The 24807-nt window shown below is 46.5% G+C and overlaps 1 protein-coding gene across 1 annotated transcript in view; it reads left to right on the forward strand.

Annotated features, from left to right (window-relative positions):
- The window catches only part of LOC143990353 (extracellular calcium-sensing receptor-like), a 25611-nt gene extending 1695 nt beyond the window's left edge, over window positions 1–23916 (forward strand). The window contains exons 3-6 of the mRNA XM_077490386.1: window positions 1298–2140; window positions 17913–18137; window positions 22024–22147; window positions 22642–23916. Of these exons, the coding sequence (XP_077346512.1) occupies window positions 1298–2140; window positions 17913–18137; window positions 22024–22147; window positions 22642–23558 (2109 nt within the window). The 3' untranslated portion in view covers window positions 23559–23916. The remainder of the gene's footprint in view (window positions 1–1297; window positions 2141–17912; window positions 18138–22023; window positions 22148–22641) is intronic.
- Window positions 23917–24807: the final 891 nt, after the last annotated feature.

Genomic DNA, 24807 nt, shown 5'->3' on the forward strand with positions numbered 1-24807 from the left:
ATACTTTGAAGTCAAAGGGGTCACGGGGTGACACGGGATGCTTAGTTTGCTCTGGAGTAATAGGAGTCACGGGGTGACACTGGATGTTCAGGGTGCTCTGGAGCCACAGGAGGTATGGGGTCACACAAAATGCTCAGGGTGCTATGTAGTTACAGGGGTCATGGGGTAACACTGGATGCTCAATGTGTTGTAAAGTTACAGAGGTCACAGGATGACACAGAATGGTCTGGTTGCTTTGGAGTTACAGAGGTCTCGAGGTGACACTGGATGCTCATTGTGCTCTTTATTAACAGGATTCAGGGGTGACACTGGATGTTCAGGGTGCTCTGGAGCCACAGGAGCCATGGGGACACACAAAACACTCATAGTGCTGTGAATTTACAGGGGTTGCAGGGTAACACAGGACGTTCAAGGTGCGCTTGAGTCATTTGTAGGCACAAAGTGGTCAGGGTACTCTGGAGTTACAGAGGTCATGAGTTAACACTGGATGATCGATGCGCTTTAAAGTTACAGAAGTCACAATGTAATACAGAATGCTCAGGGTACTTTGGAGTAAGAGGCGTCATGGGGTGACACTGAATGCTCAGCATGTTTTGGAGTTATAGGGGTCACAGGTGACAAAGAATGCTAAGGATGCTCTAAAAGCATAGGGGTCACAGGGGGACACAGAATGCATAGGGTGCTCTGGGGTCATCAAGGCCATGGCGTGACACTGGGTTTTCATGGTGCTCTGGAGTGACAGGGGTTAAGGAATGACACTGATGCTCTGGAGTCACAGGGTCATGGGGTGACACAGAATGCTCAGAATGCTCTGGAGGTAGGGAGGTCACAGGGTGATACTGGATGCTCAGGGTGCTATGGAGTTACAGAGGTCACAGGGTGACACCAGATGCCCTTTGTGGAGACAGAGGAGTACACAAAGGCCATTGGAATCACACAAGGACACAGGGGTACATTTGGGTCACAGGAGTGCACAGTGGTCACAAAGGTCACTGGAGACACTGGAGATACCACTGAGGGCTCAGCTTGGGCATAGTAATGGATGGCTACAATACTTTGCTATTTAAAGCCGATACCTAACAGAAGAACTGTCTTCTGCATGGCCACGGCGGTCTTGGTGAAACCTAGAATAACAAGTAAGGGCAGTGTGGAAATAACATCAGAAATTATTTTCACAATGATGACAAATCCCTACAATTTGACAAATGTAAAAACTTTTGTTACCTTTCATACTGGTAGGATATCAGTGTTTAACACCTAAAGTTGCTTATTTGTCTATATATCATTTCCTATCCAGATCAGTCACGGGGCAACCCTGTCAGCTCTGAGTGATAAAATAAACTTCCCATCGTTCTTACGGACAGTGCCCAGCAACATGTTTCAGAATGTTGCACTCTCTCAACTGGTTGGACAGTTTGGTTGGACCTGGGTTGGCATGCTGGTGGTAGACAATGATGTTGGGCAGCAGGGTGCCCAGGTTATACGAGCTGGGATAGAGAGAAATGGAGGCTGTGTTGCTTTTCTGGAGAAAATCCATCTGAGTTATTCAGCCCAGCAGATCAAGAGAGTGGTGGATGTCATTAAAGAAAGCTCCATCAGTGTCATCATTCTCCACAGCCCGGAGGTCCATATGAAGGCCCTGCTAGATGCCATGTTTGATAAAGGAGCAACTGGGCTCATTTTCATCTCTTCAGCTTCCTTTGGACTCACACCAGGGCTATTTTCAAAAAAAGCCTGGAAGGTTCTAAATGGAACTCTGGGACTTATCCCTCGTACTGGCACCATACCAGGTTTTGAGGCATTCCTCCTAAACCTTCACCCAACTGCTAATTCAACCTACCCATTTATTAAGCCGTTCTGGGGGAAAGCGTTCAGCTGCTACTGGCCTGATGGAGTTAGAGATGGTGAGAAATCAAACTCTATTGTAAAAGAAGATGTGATCTGCACAGGGAAGGAAGAGTTTGGAAGTAGGTTCGCTCAGTTATTTGAGACAAATGATCTTTCCTATACTTATCATGCCTACCTGGCTGTGTATGCTTATGTACATGCCCTGAATTCACTTCTCGGCTGTCGTGCTGGATCAATGGGGTATTTCAGTAATGGAGTGTGCTCAAATATGAAAGAGGTTCAACACTGGAAGGTGAGTGGCCAATTGTATATTATAGACTTTTACTCAGCTCCACAAAGATAAGAGATGAACAGCTCAGCTCCACAATGATAAGGGATGAACAAAATGGTTTTGCAAAATTTGATTTGGCCATAGCCAAAATGTTTTCAAAATGAGTCTCAATGTTTTTTTTTTTTTTTATGTAGACTATTTATGCAAAACATGATCAAAAAGTAAAAGACAGAGAGTAAACAAAACTATGTGATCACCATTCCAGCACTGTGATCACATTTCTTTCTTTTCTTTGTGTTGGCCAAAGTCATGATATTGTTGATAAACAAAGAGTAAGCCCTTGTACACACGGTCGGAGAATCCGTCGAAATGTGTCCTATCGGACTGTGTCGTCGGATAATCCGACTGTGTGTGGTATGCATCGGACTGATTCCGTCGGAATATCCGTCAGACCCAATTTTCCAACATGTTGGAAATATTTCCCAACCAACTCGGCCGATCGGACATACTCCGATCATGTGTAGAGAATTTTGATCGGACCAAGTGCCACGCATGCTCAGATCAAATTCCTACATCAAAGCTATTGGCTACTAGCCTGAATATAGAATATAGTCCCATCGTAACGAAATTACGTCATCACGTTCTGAAAGATCGGATTTTTCGCCAACTTTGTCCGACCGTGTATATGCAACAGTTTCGGACAAAATCCGACGGGCAAAATCCGACGGATTTGGTTGTGGAAATCTCTGACCGTGTGTACAGGGGCTTAGGGTTAATGCTTGGGTTAGATTTAGCTTTAGGATTAGAGCTTCTCGGTCCCTTAATATCCATAATATCTAACATCATGTTACCACTCCAGCTAATGAGCACTGTTTGTTGGCACAAGAGCAGGTCCGAATAAACTCGAAAAGAGCTTCACTAGCCCCAAGGAGACGTTGAAAGTCCATTTATGTAATATTTACCTCTTGGAATCCATCTGCCCTCAGGCATGCAGACAGATGAGTGTGCTTGGCTGAGAAAGCCCCTCCTTCCCTCCTGAAGACTCCCGGGTTGTATAATATACTTTCCTACCAATTTACTAATGCTAGCAACATAAGTCTTAAAAATGGTTATTGTTACAAACTACAGCAGGGAAATCCCACCATTGTGGGAGGGGCAGAGACGAAAAACTACTGCAGGGAAATCCCACCATTGTGGGAGGGGCAGAGACACAAACTACGGCGGGGGAATCTCACCATTGTGGGAGGAGCAGATACACAAACTACTGCAGAAAAATCTAATCTCCATGGGGGGGCAAAGACACAAACTACTGCAGGGAAATTTCAACACTGAAAGTTCCAACAGATATACAATATCTGCTTCTCTTTTGCCATACCCACCAAGTCCTAAAATACAGTGCCTTGAAAAAGTAATCATACCCCTTGAAATTTTCCACATTTTGTCATGTTACAACCAAAAACGTAAATGTATTTTATTGGGATTTTTTTGGGATTTTATGTGATAGACCAACACAAAGTGGTAGATAATTGTGAAGTGGAAGGAAAATTATAAATGGTTTTCAAAAGTTTTTACAAATAAATATCTGAAAGTGTTGTATGTCACCGCGTTCTTGACATTCGCAATTTCCGACCAACTTTGTATGACCGTGTGTATGCAAGACAAGTTTGAGCCAACATCCTTCGGAAAAAAGTCCACGGTTTTGTTGTCGGAAAATCCTATCTTGTGTACAAGGCATAAGGAGTCATGGGGTGACACAAGATGCTTAGTTTTCTCTGGAGTAACAGGAGTCATGGGGTGACGCTGGATGTTCAGGGTACCGTGAAACATGGTGGTGGCAGTATCGTGTTGTGGGGATGCTTTTTTCAGCAGGGACAGGGAAGCTGGTCAGAGTTGATGGGAAGATGGATGGAGCCAAATACAGGGAAATCTTAAGCTGCGTACACACGATCAAACAATCCGGTGGAAAAGTCAGGCGAACTCAAGTCCGCCGGACAATGCCCCCATGTGTGGGCTCCGGCAGACTTTTTTTACCCAAAAGTCCGGCAGACTAAGAAAGAAGTCTTGCACCTAAATATGTCCGCCGGACTCGCATTTCAGCGGACAATACAACAGTGTGTGTGCTAGTTCGCCATACTTTTAAAATGAAGACTTTTCCCGCCCGGAGAAAAGTCCGCTCATTATGAGCGCGGCTCCAGGTAGCCGGGACCAGCGAAGGAAGTGTCGCTGTCCCCGTCACCTTGTATGGACTTAAAGGGGAAGCCCTACGCCGAAAAAATGGCGTGGGGTCCCCCCCCAGGTCCATATCAGACCCTTATCCGAGCACGCTACCCGGCCGGTCAGGAAAGGGGGTGGGGACGAGCGAGCACCCCCCCCCCTCCTGAGCTGTACCACCCCACCCCAAAGCACCTTGTCCCCATGTTGATGAGGACAAGGGCCTCTTCCCGACAACCCTGCCTGTTGGTTGCCGGGGTCTGCGGGCGGGGGGCTTATTGGAATCCGGAAGCCCCCTTTAATAAGGGGGCCCCCGGATCCCGGCCCCCCACCCTATGTGAATGAGTATGGGGTACAATGTACCCCTACCCATTCACCTGTGAAAAAAAAAAAAAACACAACACACAAGGGTTACAATTGTTTATTGCACAGCTCCGGGGGTCTTGTCCCCCTCTTCAGGGGTCTTGTCCCCCTCTTCGGTTCTTCTTGCCAGGCCACCGTGCCTTCTTCTAGCTCTTTTACAAGTGGTGGCCCGGTCTATTGTACCCCATACTCATTCACATAGGGTGGGGGGCCAGGATCTGGGGGACCCCCTTATTAAAGGGGGCTTCCGGATTCCAATAAGCCCCCCGCCCGCAGACCCTGACAACCAACGGCCAGGGTTGTGGGGAAGAGGCCCTTGTCCTCATCAACATGGGGACAAGGTGCTTTGGGGTGGGGGGGCCGTGCGCCCCCCCTTCCCCAAAGCACCCCCCATGTTGAGGGCACGCGGCCTGGTAAGGCTCAGGAGGGGGGCGTTTTTCGGCATAGGGCTTCCTCTTTAAGTCCATACCAGGTGACGGGGCCAGCGACGCTTCCTTCGCTAGTCCCGGCTACTTGGAGCCGCGCTCAAAAGGAACAGACTTTCCTCCATGTGTGTGGGTAAGTCCGTTCATTTCAAAAGTACGGCGGATAGTCTGGCGGGCCTAGACTGCTGGAAAAGTCCCGTGTGTGGGCAGGTCCGCTTGTTCGGACAGTCCGGCGGACAGTCCGGCGGTTTGTCCGTCAGACTAAGTCCGCCGGATAGTCTGATCATGTGTACGCCGCATTAGAACAAAACCTATTATGCCTCGTACACACGATCGGACTTTCCAACAACAAAATCGTGGAATTTTGTCCAAAGGGTGTTGGCTCAAATTTGTCTTCCATACACATGTATGAAGTACTAGATGTACTACGTGGTTCTTCAGCTCTTTAGTGTCACCCTTTGGGCTCCTCCTGCTAATTTCGTGTTAGTAGAAGTTTGGTGAGTGTTGATTCGTACTTTTCTTCTCACATTTTTCATTTAACGCTTTTCAGTTTGTTTCTGAACGGCCGTTCATCAACCAGCCATGTTGCGTAATCGGAGGAGATAACATGTTATTTATTATTGGCCTTGGAGTTATTGCTTTGACATTATTTTTTTGGTTGAATAATGATTTGATTTGGAATATTTTCTATATTTTTGGATGCATAGAATGCAATTTTTGGTTAAGTTCTGTTGGCAGATAGCATGTCTATTTTTTTTTTTTTTTTTTAATGAACAATAAAAAATTGTGGAGAATAATACTTGGCTATGTGTTTTACTTCAAATGACAGTTTGGGAGTAGGCAGTTACATTTTAAAAAATACAATGTAAAATTGACAAGGGACCCCAACATATTTGTATCTTTGTTCTTAAAAACTACGGGATAATGGTGTTGTGGTAACTTGCACAAATAAAAAAAAAGCATAATAATATTATTCTTGATATCACTAGAAAAAAAAAGCCTTGGAAAATTAGTTTGCAATAACTCCATCAGTATCACCAGCAAAGCAGCTTCATTATTATCCCATTAACCTCCCTGGCGGTATGATTCTGTCAGGAATTCTATACCAAAAGCGGTGCAATTCTTTTGCATGGAAATTTGGTGTTATGTATTATAGGCCTGCAATTCTTAGTAATTACTTACTAAAACCTGACCAAACAAGACTCTAGTAGACATCCCAGATGTGATAAAGTTTGAAACACAAAATCATGAATTATAATCTGATAAATAATATAATTTTATTTAATAATGTAATGCGAAATAATGAAATTTGTCAAACAAAGAAAATTCAATAAACATCCTGAGTGTGATAGATTTTGAAACAAGGCACAGCAAGTCCAACATCATAATCCGGACAATAGAACCGACTTTCTTTTCTGACTTTTTTTCCACTGCTCTCTCTCTTTGAGCAGCAAACCACACACATTCTGGTAGGTGCTGCCTTTTTTTGCGGTTGGTGGTATGTAGTCCACAAAGTGATGACCTGTTAGGCGTTCTGGGTTGACAACGTCAACAGCATGTCATCCAGGTATGATCGCAGATCCTGATGGTGTCTGGTGTTTGATGAAAATCTGCTCAGCCACCTTCCAGGTAAAATCGGCATGAATAAGAGGCTTGCGACTCTGTGCTCTGTATAGGACATATGCATTCCAAAGGCATTCCAAAGATGCCGGAAAATCTTTTTATAATATTTTTTTTGCTGCTTGCGCATAGCCGAATAAAATGTCATTGCCTGATCGGCTCTGTCCACACCTCCCATAGTGCAATTATAGTCTATCATGACTTGCGGCTTCAGCACATCTTTCCCACGTTTGGTGTGGACCATGGAAGTGGCGGTATTGTGCACGGTACTCATGAGACACACGTCCTTCTTGTCTCGCCATCGCATTGCCATCATCTTACCCTTCTGCCAGGCAACCATTTCTCCGGTTTTTAGATTTTTCCTGGAGAACAGAGATGGCATGTCACGTCGATTAGGCCTAACAGTACCATACGCATCGGTCTTGTTTTTTAGCAAAACCTCCAAAAGTTCCGGAGACGTATAGAAGTTGTCCATGGTGACACAATATCCCTGGTTCAGCAATGGCTCCAGCAGTGTGAGGACTGATGATGTGGCTATCCCATAGCCGCTGTACCTGGGGTTGAACTTCGTGCCTTTACCGGTGTAAATGACTGAATTCCATATGTACCCGGTGGATGACTCGCAGAGCATGTAGGATTTTATGCCAAATCTCGCTCTTTTGGATGCAATAAATTGTATCCAGCTCAGGCGTCCCTTGTAGGCCATCAAGCTTTCATCCACGCTGACGTCCCTTTCTGGCACGTAGGTCCGCTGGAAATTGGTCACGATAATTTGCCATACCTCCCAGATTTTTTTTAGTTTGGGTGCAGGATGCGTGGCCTCATCAAACTCCTCATTGTTTGTGAAGTGGAAATACTTCATGATGAGAGAAAAGCGGTATTCGGACATCACGGCGCCAAAAAACGGAGTGGCCAGTAATTTATTGGTGGTCCAGTACCATTTCTGGAGCGGTTTCCCCACCACCCCTTGAAGAATAATAAGTCCCAGGAACTGCCAGATGTCCTCTTTGGTCACTGGTTCCCACTTGACATTTGTAAGGACTTAAGCCCCCCTAGATGCGTATCCGTAACCTCCCACCCATGACAGACACCCGCCTCCAAAACCTGATCCCCACCTTTAATAAACCACGGACAAGGTATGGAGTAAATGGCCAACTGGCCTTAATTTATTAACAAAAATATATATAGTTTAATAAAATACCATAAATAACTTTCAAAAATGTAAACATTCCCAGCCTTTAAACGGGTCATGGGTACCAGCATAACAACACACTGGTCACTGCGAATGACTTCCCACTTTTGACTTCTTGACCTCCGAACGGTATCCCCTGTCTCGGAGGCTATACCCAAACCATCGCAGTGACCTACCCCTTTTAACCCTTCCAGGTTAACAACTCTTTTTTTTTTTTTTTAATAAAATTTTATTGAACAAAGGCATACAACAAGTTGTACAAAAGTTGCGGGCTAATACTTTTCTCATTGAAACAGAAAAAAGATAAAGGCAGAAAATAAATAAAAACAATCAGGCAACTCAGGGTTTGATAATAACTAAGCAATTTGTATATAACAAAAAGGAGGATTCACCATTCCCCCAAGAAGGGAGAAGGGGAAGCCTCCCCTGGATGGATCTGGTGGTTAGAAGATAACCTGGTGTGCAATATAGGAACAATCTACAAGGTAACATAGAGTATAGGTGTAATGCAGTACATAGGGGAGGGGGGGGGAGGGGGGGGGTGCTGCACAGTTCCCGGCCGTCCATGAAAGGCGGTGCATGAATGAGGCCCCATGTGAGGGGGAGATAGATAGGAGCACAGAGACACGCATGGTATGATTTCAGGTTGCAGCGATTGGCGCCGGTAATGCGTGACCCTTATAGATGAAGGAGTGGTCCTCAAGGTGGGCTCGTTCCTGAGGGGTGAGTTTTGAAGACACATATAAGTCCCATCTATTGTGGAAACGAAGTTTGGCTTTGGCGTGCAGAAAGCTAGTGTTTAATTTGTCCCGAAAGAGGAGGTGCATGAGTTCTCTGTCCACTTGTGATACAGATGGTTTGTTCGTGGAAGTCCAGTTGGCCAGGATGGTTCTTCTGGCGAGTAACAAACAAAGCAAGGCCCAATCCTTGCCCAGAGGTGTGGAAGTAGCCGACCAAGGAAGCAGTTTGGGGTCCCAATGACCAAAGATAAGGAGTAGCGGATCCTTGGGGATTTTCAAAAGTGTTATCTTGAAGATAAATGCCAAAATTTCATCCCAGAATGAGGAGATAACCAGGCAGGACCAGTAACGATGGGTAAGGGAAGGTCTCGGATGCTGGCAGAGAGGACACAAAGAGACCGCAGGTTGACCTGAGGGTGGGGAGTATAGAAAAGGTATGTGCGCTCGGTGTACAATTTTTAGTTGGGTTTCCCTCCAAGTTTCATTTGGGACCAACTTGTAGACTGATTGTAGTCCTTGTAGGATCTTGTCCACAGTATCAACACTTGGAAAGTCTTTAGCCCAATTAGCAACCGAGGAAAGTTCCAAGGAGGGTGTAGTATTCAGCAATAGAGGTTTGTAGATATCTGAGATACCATAAGAGTCTTTATGGAGGAGTACATCAATGAACGAGGATTGGAATCTTGCGTGCTCTGCTCTGCATGTTTTCTGCATGAAACTGAGGCATTGACCATATTGGAAAGCAGATGAATCCGGCAAAGAAAACTTAACGGCTAGCTGGCGGAAGGAAAGTGGTCGACCAGAGTCCGGGTCACACAACGAGAAAAAGGAGTCAAGGCCTTGTTGACGCCATGTATCATAGGGTTGGCGGTCCAGCCCCGGGGTAAAGGTCGGGTTGCCTTGTAACGGGAGATGCCTAGATATGTAGGGAGACAACTTAAGGCTCTTTCGTGTTTCTCTCCAGGCAATGGCCGTGTCTCGCAGTAAAAGGTTGTGTTGCAATGACGGATCCAATTGTTTCCATTTGCAGTGGAGAAGTGCAGCTAGGGAGTAAGGATGGGTCATTTCAGCTTCCAGTAAATAGTTGGAGCAGCGGGATTTTTGGGATATCCAGTCCAAACCTACCCTTAAAAGACATGCTAAATTGTACATTCTGAGATTGGGAAGACTAATACCCCCTTCGCTCCTAGGAAGGTGAAGTTTAGAAAAGGCAATGCGGGGCCTCTTACCTCGCCACAGGAATTTGGAAATTGATGAGTTTAAAAGTTTAACATCCTTATGCCTGAGGAGTAAAGGTATCGTCTGAAGGGGATACAGAAGGCGAGCAAAACTAACCATTTTTACCAGGTGACACCTTCCCAAGAGCGAAAGAGGCAGATCCATCCAGTTATCCAGTTCCTGCATAAGTTTAGTAAAGAGGGGGGGGTAGTTCAAGTGATAAATGCTAATGCCCAAGTAAGTGATATGGGTGTTAGCTACCTTAAAAATAGAGTGGTTTGCCCATGTCGGAGGTGGAAGGGAGCCCAAAGGGAGTATTTCGCTCTTGGAGTAATTAATACGCAATCCCGAGCACTGCCGGAATCGGTCAAATATGGATTTGATCGTGGGCATGTCTGAGGAGGGGTTGGCAGAAAATATCAAAACGTCGTCGGCAAAGAGAGAGGTTCGTAACTCATGTGACCCGACTCTGATTCCGTGCAGCGGTGCATTATATGTCAAGTGTCTGGATAATGGCTCTAACGCTAGGTTAAAGAGAAGTGGGGACAGGGGGCAGCCCTGTCGGGTCCCCTTATGTAGCCGGAACTCATCAGACAGAAGGCCGGCGGCCACCAGTCTGGCTGCAGGGGAGGTGTACATGGAGCTGATCAGGTGCAGAAAAGGTCCGGTGAAGCCCATATCCCCCAGTACCATGGAAAGCCATTCAAAATTAACATTATCAAATGCCTTTTCGGCGTCCAGAGTAATAATAGCCAAATCGCTGGTTGGATGACATCTAGCATATTCTAATGCCATCATCACCTTCCTGATATTGATAGTTGCCGTTCTGCCCTTGACAAAGCCTGACTGAGCGGAATGAATCAGGGAGGGGATGATGTCGGCCAGCCTATTGGCTACTATTTTAGAAAGAATTTTGACGTCAAGATTAAGGAGCGAGATGGGTCTATATGACCCAGGCTCTTGCGGGTCTTTACCCTTTTTTTCTAACAACTTAATAATTGCTTGGTTACCTGACGGGAGATAGGGGCCACCAGACCATATATGTTGGTAAACAGCAGCCAGAGTCGGAGTTAGAAGAGTATTCAAGGATTTATAAAACTCGCCTGATAAACCATCCGGGCCTGGGGCTTTGGAGGAGGCTAGCTTACGGATCGTGGCAGATATCTCTGAAGGGGAAATGGGGGCGTTTAACGAGTCGAGTTGAGAGGGAGATATTCGAGTCAGGCGCGTACCATCAAGAAAATCGCGAGCAGTGGGTCGATCAATGGGGTCCGCCGCATACAGAGAGGTATAAAAGCGGAGCATTGCCGCGTTTTTGCCCTTCGGAGTAGACATGACCGTGCCGTCGGGGTTGCGTAGCGACGATATGACCGTGGGACGGTAGGGTCCCTTGCACAATCTGGCAAGAAGCTTGCCAGCTTTGTTGCCAAATTTATGGAACGTGGCGTCGAAGTGGGCCCTTTTAGTGGTTTCCAATGTTTCAGCCCAAGTGTCAAATGACTGTTTGGCTGTGTGCCAAGCTTCGCGATTTTCAGGGGAGTTTAAGTTAGAGAGCGCCCGCTGGGCCAGATGTAGTCTGGAACTGGAAGCTTTGTATTGGGACTGGGCGTGTTTCTTGAAAGAGGAGGCATACGAGATAATGCGTCCCCTAAGGAACGCCTTACCTGCATCCCAGAACAAGTGCGGGTTGTCGACATGTGTTGCGTTTGTTTGCGAGTATGATGCCCACTCTTTCAACATGTAAGTTTGAAAATCTGCATTGTGCTGTAAGACGGAGGGGAAGCGCCAAATTCTGGGATTAGGGTGTAAGCCGGGGGTGTCTAGGGTCACTGATATCGGAGCATGGTCTGATATGGCTATGTCATGGATTTCCGCCGTCGGAAGGAAAGGGATTAAATCGTCAGAGCCAAAAAAATAGTCAATCCTAGAGAAGACATTGTGTGGATAGGAATAAAAGGAAAATTCCCGGTCGGTCGGGTGGTGTAGTCGCCAGATGTCATGGAGGTGGAGGGATTCCATAGTCAGCGCCAGGGTCGTGGGAGTGATAACAGTCAAGCAACGTATAGGGCGGGGGGGGGAGGATTTGTCGTCTGCCGGGTGAGCAACAGAATTAAAGTCACCCCCTACCAGATGTGGGAGGTGTGGGAAGCGCAGAAGCCAACTGGTCAGCGTGCCAAAAAAGGATTTTGTGGGACTATTAGGAGCATAAACATTTGTAATAGCAAGTTCCTTGGTCCCTATGAGGGCCCTGATGGTGAGGAGTCTGCCCTGATGATCTGCGTCAGTAGAAATGATCTTACAAGGGAGATTCTTATTGATAAGAATAAGAACCCCTGCTTTTCGACCCACAGCTTCAGCGCCCGCCACCTCACCTACCCAGAGCTTCCTCATCCGGACAAAGTCCGATGAAGAGAGATGGGTTTCCTGTAGCAGTGCTACGTCAGTCTTGAGTCTCTTGAGGTGACGCAGTACCTTCATGCGTTTGTTGGGGGAACGGAGCCCTTTAACGTTCCACGATACTACTTGTAGCATGGTGAATCGTTAAGTGCAGTGATAGCGGGAACAGATAATACCGTGTGTTCGGGAGGACCCGGGACATAAAACAGCAGGAGCTGCGCTCCAGAGAAGGCCAGGATGAACCTTGGTAGAATGACAGCAAGGGGGAATCAGGTACAAGTGCAGCTGTATAAGAAGGGGGAAGGAAGGGACGGGGAAGGGAGTGGCAAACAGGCCAACCAAAACAACTCACTGTGAACTTCACTTTTTTCCGCATGGGGGGTCACTGTGTAGACCAGCTCCCAGAACCAGGCCATCGAACTGATATAATTACGGCTGCCCTAGAGAAGGAATATGGCCCGCCGTCACCCCAGGCAAGGGTCAGAACGAAATGAGATGGTCCGCACAGAAGACCCCACAAGGGGAACCAGTGATTGTAACCTGAAAGAGGGAATTGAGAGGATACACACAAATATTGAGAGAGGAGGAATAAAATAAGATACATGCAGTTCTAATAATACAATGACAAAACATCCATAGGCCAAGGGCCCATGGGCCATGGTGAAGACAGATGAACAGATAGTGCAGCGCCCAGAGCCAGTCACGGCCCTGGGCAAATAATACCTTATGAGTGCGCACAGCGCGCGGGTGGACCAGGATGAGAGTAAGTCAAAACAGGAGCCACTTCTACCAGGTGGAAACGGGTGGTAGGTAAAGCTGTGTCCCTAAAAAAGAAGGGAGAACAAAAAAGAAAACACGGTCCAAGTGTTCATCAACGAGCATTTAAAGCGTGGGGGGCAGGACCTGAGGCCCTGAAGCGCTTGGGGGAGTCCTTCTGTGGGCTCCTCTGGTCAAGAGCTCTATTGACAGGGGCTGCCTTGGGAGCCGGGCTCAGTGGAGGACCCGAACGTAGCGATTTCAGAAAACGCGATGCATCATCGGGGTCTTGAAAGGAGAGTTGTTCTCCGTTGGGTGCTTTGATCCGTAGAATTGCCGGAAATGCAAGAGTGAATTTCAACTGCCGTTGGAATAGTTCCGTACAGATATGTTGAAAAGCCTTCCTCTTCTTAGAGACATCCACTGAATAGTCAGCAAAAATCAGGATTTTGACTCCATCAATTTGAAGCGATCTGGACTGACGATACTGCTGCAAAATGGAGGCTTTGTCTGCGTAATTTAGATATTTAGCAATTATCGGGCGTGGGGACTTGCGGTCCGAGTTCGGCGCCCCCACACGATGTGTTCGTTCCACGACGAAGGGTCCCCCCAGGCCCAGAGCCTCCGGGATGCGGTTTGCGCACAGGTCTGATAGGGCAGAATGGTGGAGCGACTCTGGAATACCAACAAAACGCAGGTTGCTCCTCCTGGACCTATTCTCGAGGTCATCGAGTTTTTCCAAAATAAATTTGTTGGTTCTGTCCTGGGCTTGTTCCAGGGACTGCGTTTGGTATAATTCTTCCTCTAATGTAGAGATGCGACTTTCAGCCTCATTAAGTCTGGATGCATGTTCCCCAAGTTGGGCCTGAATTTTATGCATGCCCAGGGTGACAGCTTTTTCAACAGAGGCCGCTATCATAGGGGAGAGGAGAGCAGCCACGGCTTGTGCCAGGAGCTCAGTCTGTGGGTCTTGCAGCTGTGGGGATGGCAAAGCATGTAGCAGGGCCGCAGGTGCTACAGGCCCAGTTACTTGCGTGGAGGCAGGTGGATGCATGGGAGGGGGTGTCTTGGAGGCCGTCTGGCCTTGCGCTGGGTCTCCTACCTCCATCGCTGGTGTCTGCTCCTCCGGGTAGGCCGCGCTGGCTGGAGCGGGGGCCGAAGCGGTGTAGGCCGAAGCCGGGGCCTCGATTTGCGGCGCGGCCTGCCGCTCGGTGGCGGCCGCGTACGAACGCGGCCCGGTTTTTTCAACAAACCGGTCCATCGTGGAGCCAGTATCGTGGGGAGGATGGCTGGCCGGTGTAACGGGCGAAAATGCCTGATTTAGAGCAGATTTGAAGGCCGGTCTGCGGGAGCTGTGTGGCGGGACAGCTACTCCATACGGCGCCGGAACCGGAAGTAGGTTAACAACTCTTAACCAGAAAGTACATTAACCACCCCCATCCCATGGATGGGTACAACAGTCTTTTCTACCTTTTCCTACCCAAAAATCCCCAAGCGCCGCCTGTGGCCCCACCCCTCTAACCCCCAACCTAACACACTTGACCTAAACCAGGGAGGGTGGGTGGGAATCGCTTCCTCCTCCGCTCTCCGAGTGAAAGCATGGTACGCCGCTATCGCGTACCATGCCGTAGCTCCGCCCCTTACCTCCGCCTGACCCCTCGTCTTAAAGCGGCCTCCCCCGGGCAGCTAATTAAAACGGCGACAGGGCTGTCCTGCACCTGTCATGCCGTCCTTCAGCTGACCCCCCCCCCCCTTCGAGGGGGTATGGCTGCAGGACTCTCTTTCTGTTTTGGGAAAACTTGACATGCAGCGTAGCGTATTGCTGCTCTTGGTAGCGGTTTGTCTCTGTGACAATTTTTTCAATTACATCCTCAGTGAGAAATAATTGCAGGTATGCCAGAGGGTTGTCACATTCGACATCTACCTTCATCCCAGGTGATCCAGTGAAGGGGAATCTTGGCAGCGCTACCTGGTCTGTATCGCAGTCGATAGGGCAACAATTGCGCACATCTCTGAGGTCAGGTGCAGGATCATCACCGCTGTCACTTGTCAGATCCGTGTCAGTGTCAGACGACAAATCTCCCCACGACTCGCTATCGCTAATTTCTGCGAGCAACTCCGCGTCGCTGCCGCTGTCACTCAGCTGGTCCAATGGCGATTTTGTAGCGAAGTGGTGCTTTTTTGATGCCATGTTAGATTTTATTTTATTGGGGCACTGTATAGTTTATCAATCAGATAGAGATGATACAGTGTAATCCTCTCAGATTACAGTGTATCACCTCTATTTATGTGTTTGTGTTCACTTTTTGAAATTCCCGCCCAGTTCCGCCTCCGTGCGCCGCTGCTGCTCGCAGGGAACGGAACCAGGAAGTCAGGATGCCGTGATCTCGCCGGCGATCACTTCGACGATCACAGGGGAGGACAGCGGAGGACAACGTAGAACATCGCTGGAGCGCCGGGAGAAGGTAAGATCTCCGCTGGCCGCTCTGCAATGTTACCCCGAGCGTGACTCGGGGTTACCGATTATACAAGAAAAAAACAAACCCGAGTCACGCTCGGGGATACCGCCAGGGAGGTTAAAGGAGAAGAGAATTATGCGCTGCATTTGGAGATTTCATAATTTGCCACGTCACAAATGTTAATTCTCCATTACGAACGCTATTTTACAAGACCGACCTCTTCTGCTTCCGAGCATGCGTGTTTGAACTTTGGACTTTTGTCCGACGGACTTGTGTACTCATGATCGGAAAATCCAACAACACACATTTGTTGGCGGAAAATTTGAAAACATGCTAGTCAACATTTGTTGGCGGAAAGTCCGACAACAATTGTCCGATGGAGCATACGCACGATTGGATTTTCCACCAACAGCCTGACATCCAACATTTCCCATCAGAAAATCTGATTGTGTGTACGAGGCTTTAGAGTCTGCAAAAGACTTGAGACTGGGGCGGAGGTTCACCTTCCGGTAGGACAACAACCCTAAACATACAGCCAGAGCTACAATGGAATTGTTTAGATCACAGCATATTCATGTGTTAGAATGGCCCAGTCAAAGTCCAGACCTAAATCCAATTGAGAATCTGTAGCAAGACTTGAAAATTGCTGTTCACAGACACTCTCCATCCAATCTGACAGAGCTTGAGATATTTTACAAAGAAAAATGGGCAAAAATGTCCCTCTCTAGATGTGCAAAGTTGGTAGAGACATCCCCAAAAAGACCTTCAGCTGTAATGAATGAATGAATGATTTTTATAGCACTGCAATGGCAAACTGAATTGCCTCAAGGTGCTTGATCAGCTGTGTTGTCCAGCTTCTTAAAAGAGGTAAGTCTTGAGTTTTTTCCTGAACGCCTGATGGTTTTCTTCCATACGGTTCTAAGTCAGTAGAGCGTTCCATAGCCGTGGTCCTTGGACTGCGAATCTTCATTCTCCCTTTGATTTGTAGCGGGATTTGTGAATGAGGAGGAGGTTTTGGTTAGATGATCGAAGACTTGCGGTTGGGTGTGTAGTGTGTTATCTTCTCGCAAAGGTATTGGGGAGCGGTTCCTTGAATGCATTTGTGGGTGAGGCAGAGGGTCTTGAATGTAATCCGATTCTTTGCGGTTAGCCAATGTAGGCTCCTCCTGGCGGTGGAGATGGATTCCCAGGGCTTTTTCCCGTTATCAGTCTTGCCACCGTGTTTTGGATGAGTTGTAAGTGTGCAAGTTAATATTGGGGTAGCCCTATGTAGAGGGAGTTTGCGTAGTCGAGTCGTGAATTAATGATTGTTCTAACTACTGCTGCTTTGTCCTCTGTTGGAATAAAAGCGGATGAGTCTATGTAGCAAGCGGAGGAGATGGTGAGATCCGCTAACTACTGATCCTATTTGTGCATCCATTGTCATTTCAGAGTCAAAGATGACTCTTGGCTTTGGCGCTTGGCGAGGTGGTCTGTCTAAAGATGGTGGGAGGTGTCCAAGGGGTCTTCCTTTTGGAATTTTGGTTTGCGTGTAGGAGAAGAAGCTCTGTTTTTGATTAGTTGAGTTTAAGGGAGCTAGGAGTCATCCAGTCGTCTATCAGGGTAAGGCATTTTTCTAGTTGATGATGGTCTTTTTGCCCGGTGACGCGAAAGTAAAGTTGAGTGTCATCAGCATATGAGTGGAAGCAGAGGTCTGATGTTCTGATGATTTTGAGGAGTGGGTGGATGTAGATGTTGAAGAGTACTAGTGAACCTTGAGGGACTCCACAAGGGATTGCCCGGGTTTTAGAGGTGAAGGCTCCTAGTTTCACTGTTTGGGAACAATTTCCTAAGAATGATGCAAACCATTGTAGATCTGCATCGGAGACTCCTGCTACTTCTGCGAGGCAGGTGAGTAGAGTATTGCGGTCTACTGTATCAAACGCTGCACTGAGGTCTAACAGTACTAGGAGGCATGATTCTCAGTCATCTGCTGCTTCGAGGGCATCGTCCCATATTTTGAGAAGTGCCGTTTCTGTGCCATGGCCTGGGTGGAAGCCGGATTGCAGAGGGTCCAAGAGTTTGTGTGTAATTGCAGTGAAAGGAGGTTCTACAAAGTATTGACTCGGGGTGCTGAATTCAAATGTACACCACACTTTTCACATATTTACAGTACTTTGAGAACCATTTATCATTTTCCTTCCACTTCACAATTATGCGCCACTTGGTGTTGGTCCATCATATAAAATTCCAATAAAATAAATTAGAATTTTTCGTTTTAACATGACAAAATGTGGAACATTTCAAGGGGTATGAATACTTTTTCAAGGCACCGTATAGGGTCTGAATGGAATCAGTCTTTATTTATATTCATAATAAAGCTGTATTGTATTATTATTTTTGTTGATTGTGTTATGGAAATACCTCTGCTAGGTACTCCGTTACCTCAAGAAAACCGATTTCTACACAAAGTCTGGGGAGGTGATGAAGTTTAATTCTGAGGGTGACCTCCCGGCATTATATGACATCATGAACGTCCAGATCCTCAATGACAGCTTCAACCTGGTGAAAGTGGGGGGGATTGACCCCAAGGCCAAACTTGGGCAAATGATCAGCCTGAATATTAGCTCTATCCTGTGGAATGATCACCTTTTACAGGTAACAGATGCACACTTTACCTTGGTGTCTCTTTTAGCTTTCTGTGGCTTAATACAGTATATCTTCCCGATGGAATATTCCATGATAATTTTAAAAACTGGGCAAAAAGTACGATTGTTCTTTTTTCTAATCAGCCAATCCAGCCCAGAAGAAAATGCATTTTGACCTCTCATCTGACAACAGTTTAGGAAAGTTTTTTTCTGTTCCAGCATGACTGTGCCCCTGTGCTCAAAGCCAGCTCCATAGACATGGTTTGATCAGTTTGGTGAGGTGGAATTTGAGTGTCCTGCAGTGGCGGCCCGTGCACTGTGGGCGCACGGGCGCCGGCCCCCCTGTCCATGCACCCCTTTCAGGATGCTGGGCGCATGGATTCCTATGACGGGGGTGGGAGGGGGTGGTACTTTTTGAAGCACCTGATTAGAGCCAGAAGTTCTAATAGCCTTCAAAATAGGGTGGGCTCGGGGCACAAAGAGTGCATCCTGATCATACCCAATTGTGTGATGATAGCGAATACATTTTCACTATTTTCACACTAAACTTCCTCCTTGCCAATCAGGAGGCAGGGCATCAGACCTGTTTCCTGATTGGCCAAAGTGCCAGGCCACCCTATTGGATGCCTGGTGCTTAGGAAGAGGAGCAGACTCAGCAGAGGAGATACACACTGGAGCGGAGGTCACCACCGCTCTGGTGTACTCACTGCACTGAAAGCAGCTGCTGCCTGGTGGTAAGTGCCAGGTGGGGTCTATCAGAGCCTTGCACGGGGGGTTGGGGTGCTGCCAGAGCCGCGAGCCCCGCAAGTGGGGGGGGGGGGGGGTTGGTGGGCACAGTGGCTGCAAATGATGGGCACAAGTGGCTGCATTTTATCGGCACAAGTGGCCGCATATGATGGGCACAAGTGGCTGCATATGATGGGCACAGTGGCTGCGTTTGATGGGCACAATGGCTGTGTTTGATGGGCACAATTGGCTACATATGATGAGCACAAGTGGCTGCATATGATAGGTACAAGTGGCTCCATATGATGGGCACAGTGGCTGCATTTCATGGGCACAAGTGACTGCATATGATGGGCAAAGTGGCTGCATTCGATGGGCACAAGTGGCTGCATATGATGGGCACAAGTGGCTGCATTTGATGGGTACAAGTGGCTGCATATGATGGCACAAGTGGCTGCATTTGATGGGTACAAGTGTCTGCATATAATGGGCACAAGTGGCTGCAATTGATGGGCACAGTAGCTGCATTTGATGGGCACAATGGCTGCATATGATTGGCACAAGTGGCTGCATATGATGGGCATAATTGGCTGCATTTGACGGGCACAAGTGGCTGTATTTGATTGACAAAATTGGCTGCATTTGATGGGCACAAGTGGCTGCATATGATGGGCACAGTGGCTGCATATGATGAGCATAGTGGCTGCATATGATGGGGACACTTGGCTGCATATGATGAGCACACGTGGCTGCATATGATGGGCACAGTGGCTGCATATGATGGGCATAGTGGCTGCATATGATGGACACACTTGGCTGCATATGATGAGCACACGTGGCTGCATATGATGGGTACAATGGCTGCATATGATGGGCACAGTGGCTGCATTTAATGGGCACAAGTGACTGCATATGATGGGCACAATGGCTGTATATGATGGGAACAAGTGGCTGGATATGATTGGCACAAGTGGCTGCATATGATAGGTACAAGTGGCTCCATATGATGGGCACAGTGGCTGCATTTCATGGGCACAAGTGACTTCATATGATGGGCACAATTGGCGGCATTCGATGGGCACAAGTGGCTGCATTTAATGGGTACAAGTGGCTGAATTTTTATGGCACAAGTGGCTGCATATGATGGGCACAAGTGGCTGTATTTGATGGGCACAGTGGCTGCATTTGATGGGCACAATGGCTGCATATTATTGGCACAATGGTTGCATATGATGGGCATAGTGGCTGCATTTAATGGGCACAATGGCTGAAATTGATGGCTACATTTGATGGGCACAGTGAGGCTGCAATTGATGGGGTGGTTCAGTATTTTTCAGTTTGTTTGCGCCCCCAAAAATTTTGAGCACCAGCTGCCACTGGTGTCCTGCACAAAGCCCTGTCCTCAACCTTACTTAACCACTTTCAGACCGGACCAATTTGCTGGTCAAAGACCAGACCACTTTTTGCGATTCGGCACTGCGTCGCTTTAACTGACAATTGCGCGGTCGTGCGACGTGGCTCCCAAACAAAATTGATGTCCTTTTTTTCCCACAAATAGAGCTTTCTTTTGGTGGTATTTGATCACCCCTGCGGTTTTTATTTTTTGCGCTATAAACAAAAATAGAGCGTCAATTTTGAAAAAAAACGCATTATTTTTTACTTTTTGTTATAATAAATATCCCCCAAAAATATATAAAAAAACATTTTTTTCCCTCAATTTAGGCCGATACGTATTCTTCTACATATTTTTGGTAAAAAAAATTGCAATAAGCAATTATTGATTGGTTTGCGCAAAAGTTATAGCGTTTACAAAATAGGGATAGTTTTATAGCATTTTTATTAATCATTTTTTATAATTTTTTTTTTTACTAGTAATGGCGGCGATCTGCGATTTTTATTGTGACTGCAACATTGTCGGGGACCCATCTGACATTTTTGACACATTTTTGGGACCATTGTCATTTATACAGTAATCACTGCTATATAAATGCAGTGATTCCTGTGTAAATGACACTGGCAGTGAAAGGGTTAACCAGTGGGTGGCAGTGTAGGGGTTAAGTGTTCCTAGGGGTGTGTTACTAACTGTGGGGGGGTTGGGCTTTTATTTAGTGTACACTGATCTCTGCTCCAATCACATGGAGCAGAGATCAGCGTTACTAGTTGCTAGGCAGAATGGAAAAATGTTGTTTACACAGCATTTCCTCCATTCGGCCGCTCCGTGAGACAATCGCGGGGATGCCCGCGGCGATCGAGTCCGCGGGTCCCGCGACCGGACTCACGGGGGTCCCGACCAGCGCGGGAGCGCGCCGGCGGCGGCGCGCTCCCGATGGCAGGGCGGCATCGAATATTGGACGTACCTGTACGCCAATATGCCTGCCCGTGCCATTCTGTCAACGTATATCGTCGTGCGCTGGTCGGGAAGTGGTTAATAATTTTGGGTTGAATTGGAATAACAATTGTTATCCAGATCTTCTTGTCAAACATCAGTACCTGACACATTTCAAATTCTTATTGAAATCTTTCTCAGAAGAGTGGATGGGATGTTTGGTTCTGCAACAGCTGGAGAGCCGTAGTTTGAAGATTCCTAATCATTCTAGCATGTCTTGAAAAAAGGTTGGTTTCTCATGTGCCTTGTTTAATTCCCAAGAAATATCGTAAGGAAAATACAAGTGGGTCATGGCACATCTACATTCCAAATTTAGTCAAAAGAGGTATTCCTGCACCAACTCAAGTAGCTATAGAGCAGGGATATGCAATTAGCAGACCTCCAGCTGTTGCAAAACTACAAGTCCCATCATGCCTCTGCCTCTGGGTGTCATGAGAGATGAGAGATGATCTCATATGTTTACATATGAGATCATCTCATATTGGACACGCCGATCACGCTGTAAACGGCTGCTGTGATTGGCCGTTTACAGCGATCTGTGTTTGCCTGTCTCCGGGGGACACGGCAAACACAGAACTTCCCCGATGCGCGCCTGCGGTGGCACGAATTGCGGAAGTAAACACCAGGACGTCCAGGGACGGCCTCCCGGACGAAAGTGCCTGCTCTATAGCCGTCATTCGGCAATAGGGCAGGCAGGAAGAGGTTAAAGACTTTTCCGGCGCAATTAATGTATGAACTGGTGCAGTGCCTTCTTAGTAAATCACCCCCATTGTCTTCTTGGCAGGTGCCAATTTCCATCTGCAGTAACAGCTGCCAGCCTGGGTACAGGAAAGCCCCTCTTCAAGGAAGACCCATCTGTTGCTATGACTGTGTCCCCTGTTCCATGGGAGAGATGACCAATCACACAGGTATCAGGTGGTGGAATTTCTGAACTTTTGAATTAATAAGTGGGCATTTGGTTGGCTTGAATGTCCAGCTGAGAAAGGGGGCCCTGGGATAAAGCTGGAGTGTTTATATGTCCTAACAAGTAGGAAGAAGAGGAGTTTGTGAAGGCCTGACCTGACTCTGACCTGTATGAGAAATGGGATGAGCTGTTATGTAGGATAGGAAATCATCAATAAAAGTCCCTAAAAAGAGACTATCTTATATATTATATATACTGTACTATAGGTAATCCCAATAGAGAACACTATTTAAAACATAAGTAATCCCAATATCTAGTTTTCAGTGTGTTTGAGTACATAATAAGCAAATACATCTGATCCCATGTTTTTGAAAATTTTTCAACCTTACGTTGAAACTACGTTTACATAAGGCTAACAATGAATTCCTGTAGTGAATAATGGCTGCTGACATGATCTGTTAATAAGTATTAATGGATAATTTCCAATTTCTTGTTTAGATGCTGGTGAGTGTACAAGATGTTCCTCCAATCAGTGGTCCAATGAGAAGAGGGACAGATGCATCCCAAGGGTCCTAGAGTTCCTCTCATACGATGAACCATTGGGAATAATGCTCATGATAATGGCTGTCATGTTATCAATCCTGACTGTATGCATCTTGATTGTTTTCTTTAAAAATCAGGACACACCAATCATCAAAGCCACCAATAGGGAGCTTAGCTACATCCTGCTGGTGTCTCTCATTTTCTGTTTCCTCTGTTGCCTGGTGTTTATTGGTCAACCGTCCACTTTTAGTTGTCTCCTTAGACAAACCTTCTTCAGTGTGGCCTTCTCCATCAGCATCTCCTCAGTCTTGGCCAAGACTATCATGGTAATCCTTGCCTTTAAAGCCACCAGACTGAACAGTCCCTTGAGGAAATGGTTGGGTCCCACCATCCCTCGTTATGTTGTAGGACTTTGTTCCATGTTTCAGATAAGCATTTGTTCCGTATGGCTTCATAGGTCACCTCCATTTCCAATGCTGAATAGTGAGATTGACAACCATAAGATAATATTTGAATGTAATGAAGGACAAAAATTATTTTTTTACATAACTTTAGGATTCATGGGATTTCTGGCCATGGTAAGTTTCCTAGTGGCCTTTCTAGCAAGGAACCTCCCAGGAAGTTTTAATGAGGCCAAACTGATCACCTTCAGCATGCTGGTCTTCTGCTCTGTCTGGATCTCTTTCATTCCAGCCTATCTGAGCACCAGTGGCAAATACACAGTGGCTGTCCAGATATTTGCTATCTTGGCCTCCAGCGCTGGACTGCTAAGCTGTATATTTCTGCCCAAATGTTATATTATTCTGCTGAGACCAGAGGAGAACAGCCGCAAATTCTTATCAAGTAGTAAAAAGAGAATACGTTTTGGTTAAAACGGGGCATAGTTGTGTATAGTTTAGGCTACATAAAAGGTAATTTGATCAGATTGGAGAAGATAAAAGTGAAATAAAGCTTGGTCATTGGGCGGAAAACATTCTCACTTGCCATTCCAAAAGCTACAATTCAAAAACATAGAAAATAATATACTTTCCTGGACTTACAAGTGGTCATTCCAGTTGGAGAAGGTTGTAAAAGTGACAATTTATTTTGAATGTCTCACCTTTCTGATGACCCAACAGATATATTGGCCCGTGCCAATCAGGAAGAGGCCTCAGAGGATCTTTCAAGATGCTCTCTCTATCACGACTGAAGCCAGGTGACAACATTTACGGTCCATGGCCAGGGCCAGAAGTAGCGCTGTTTGCAATGTAAATTGTGCTTTTAGAGTCTATGTGACTCATTATTATGAGTATGGTTTTTAATTTTAACCACATTTTCCAATAAATATATTGCACTATGGAGCCATTTTCCTTTTTTTGAGTTGAATATAAAAACCAGTGCAATGGCATTGGGATCATTCATTTAAAGGGACCACTGGTACAGCATACTGGAGCCTGGTGCACTCAGGAGAAGAGGAGACACCAATTATGGAAATGAGCGTGTTATGACCTATATGTTATGTGTAGGTCCATGTCTTAAGGTGAACGAGCGTTGGTGGCAACGCTGGTGTGTTTAAAAAATAATTCACGGGCAAATACATACTATCTCGATGACTTTTGAAGAATATGGTTGCATCTGTGTATGCATATTTTTTTTCAGGAGTCTCAACACCTAATGAAGATTCTGCACCATTATTCAAGGACTTTTGTTTATTTTACACAGTTTGTTCACATATATTTAACCAATTGCCGCCCCGTTCCTGCAGATATACTGCGGTGGGGCAGCACAGGCAGTCTCAGTCACATATATATATATATATATATATATATATATATATATATATATATATATATATATATATATATGATTGGGCCTTTTCCAGGTTAGGAGCATGGTGTGCGCCCCTCCTGTGACCGCTGTGTCCATCAGACCCAGTAGATCACTGTTAGCCCTTGTACACACGGTCGGACATTCCGACAACAAAATCTGTCGGATTTTGTCAGACAGATTTTGTCCGAAACTTATGTTGCATACACACGGTCGGACAAAGTTGTTGGTAAATCCGATCGTTCGTAACGTGATGACGTTATTTCGTTACGACGGGACTACGTTCAGGCTAGTAGCCAATAGCTTTGGTGTAGG

Source organism: Lithobates pipiens, unplaced genomic scaffold (genome assembly GCF_037356315.1).
Source record: "Lithobates pipiens isolate NorthernLeopardFrog02 unplaced genomic scaffold, aLitPip1_a1.2 Scaffold_18, whole genome shotgun sequence".
Taxonomy (NCBI): Eukaryota; Metazoa; Chordata; class Amphibia; order Anura; family Ranidae; genus Lithobates; species Lithobates pipiens.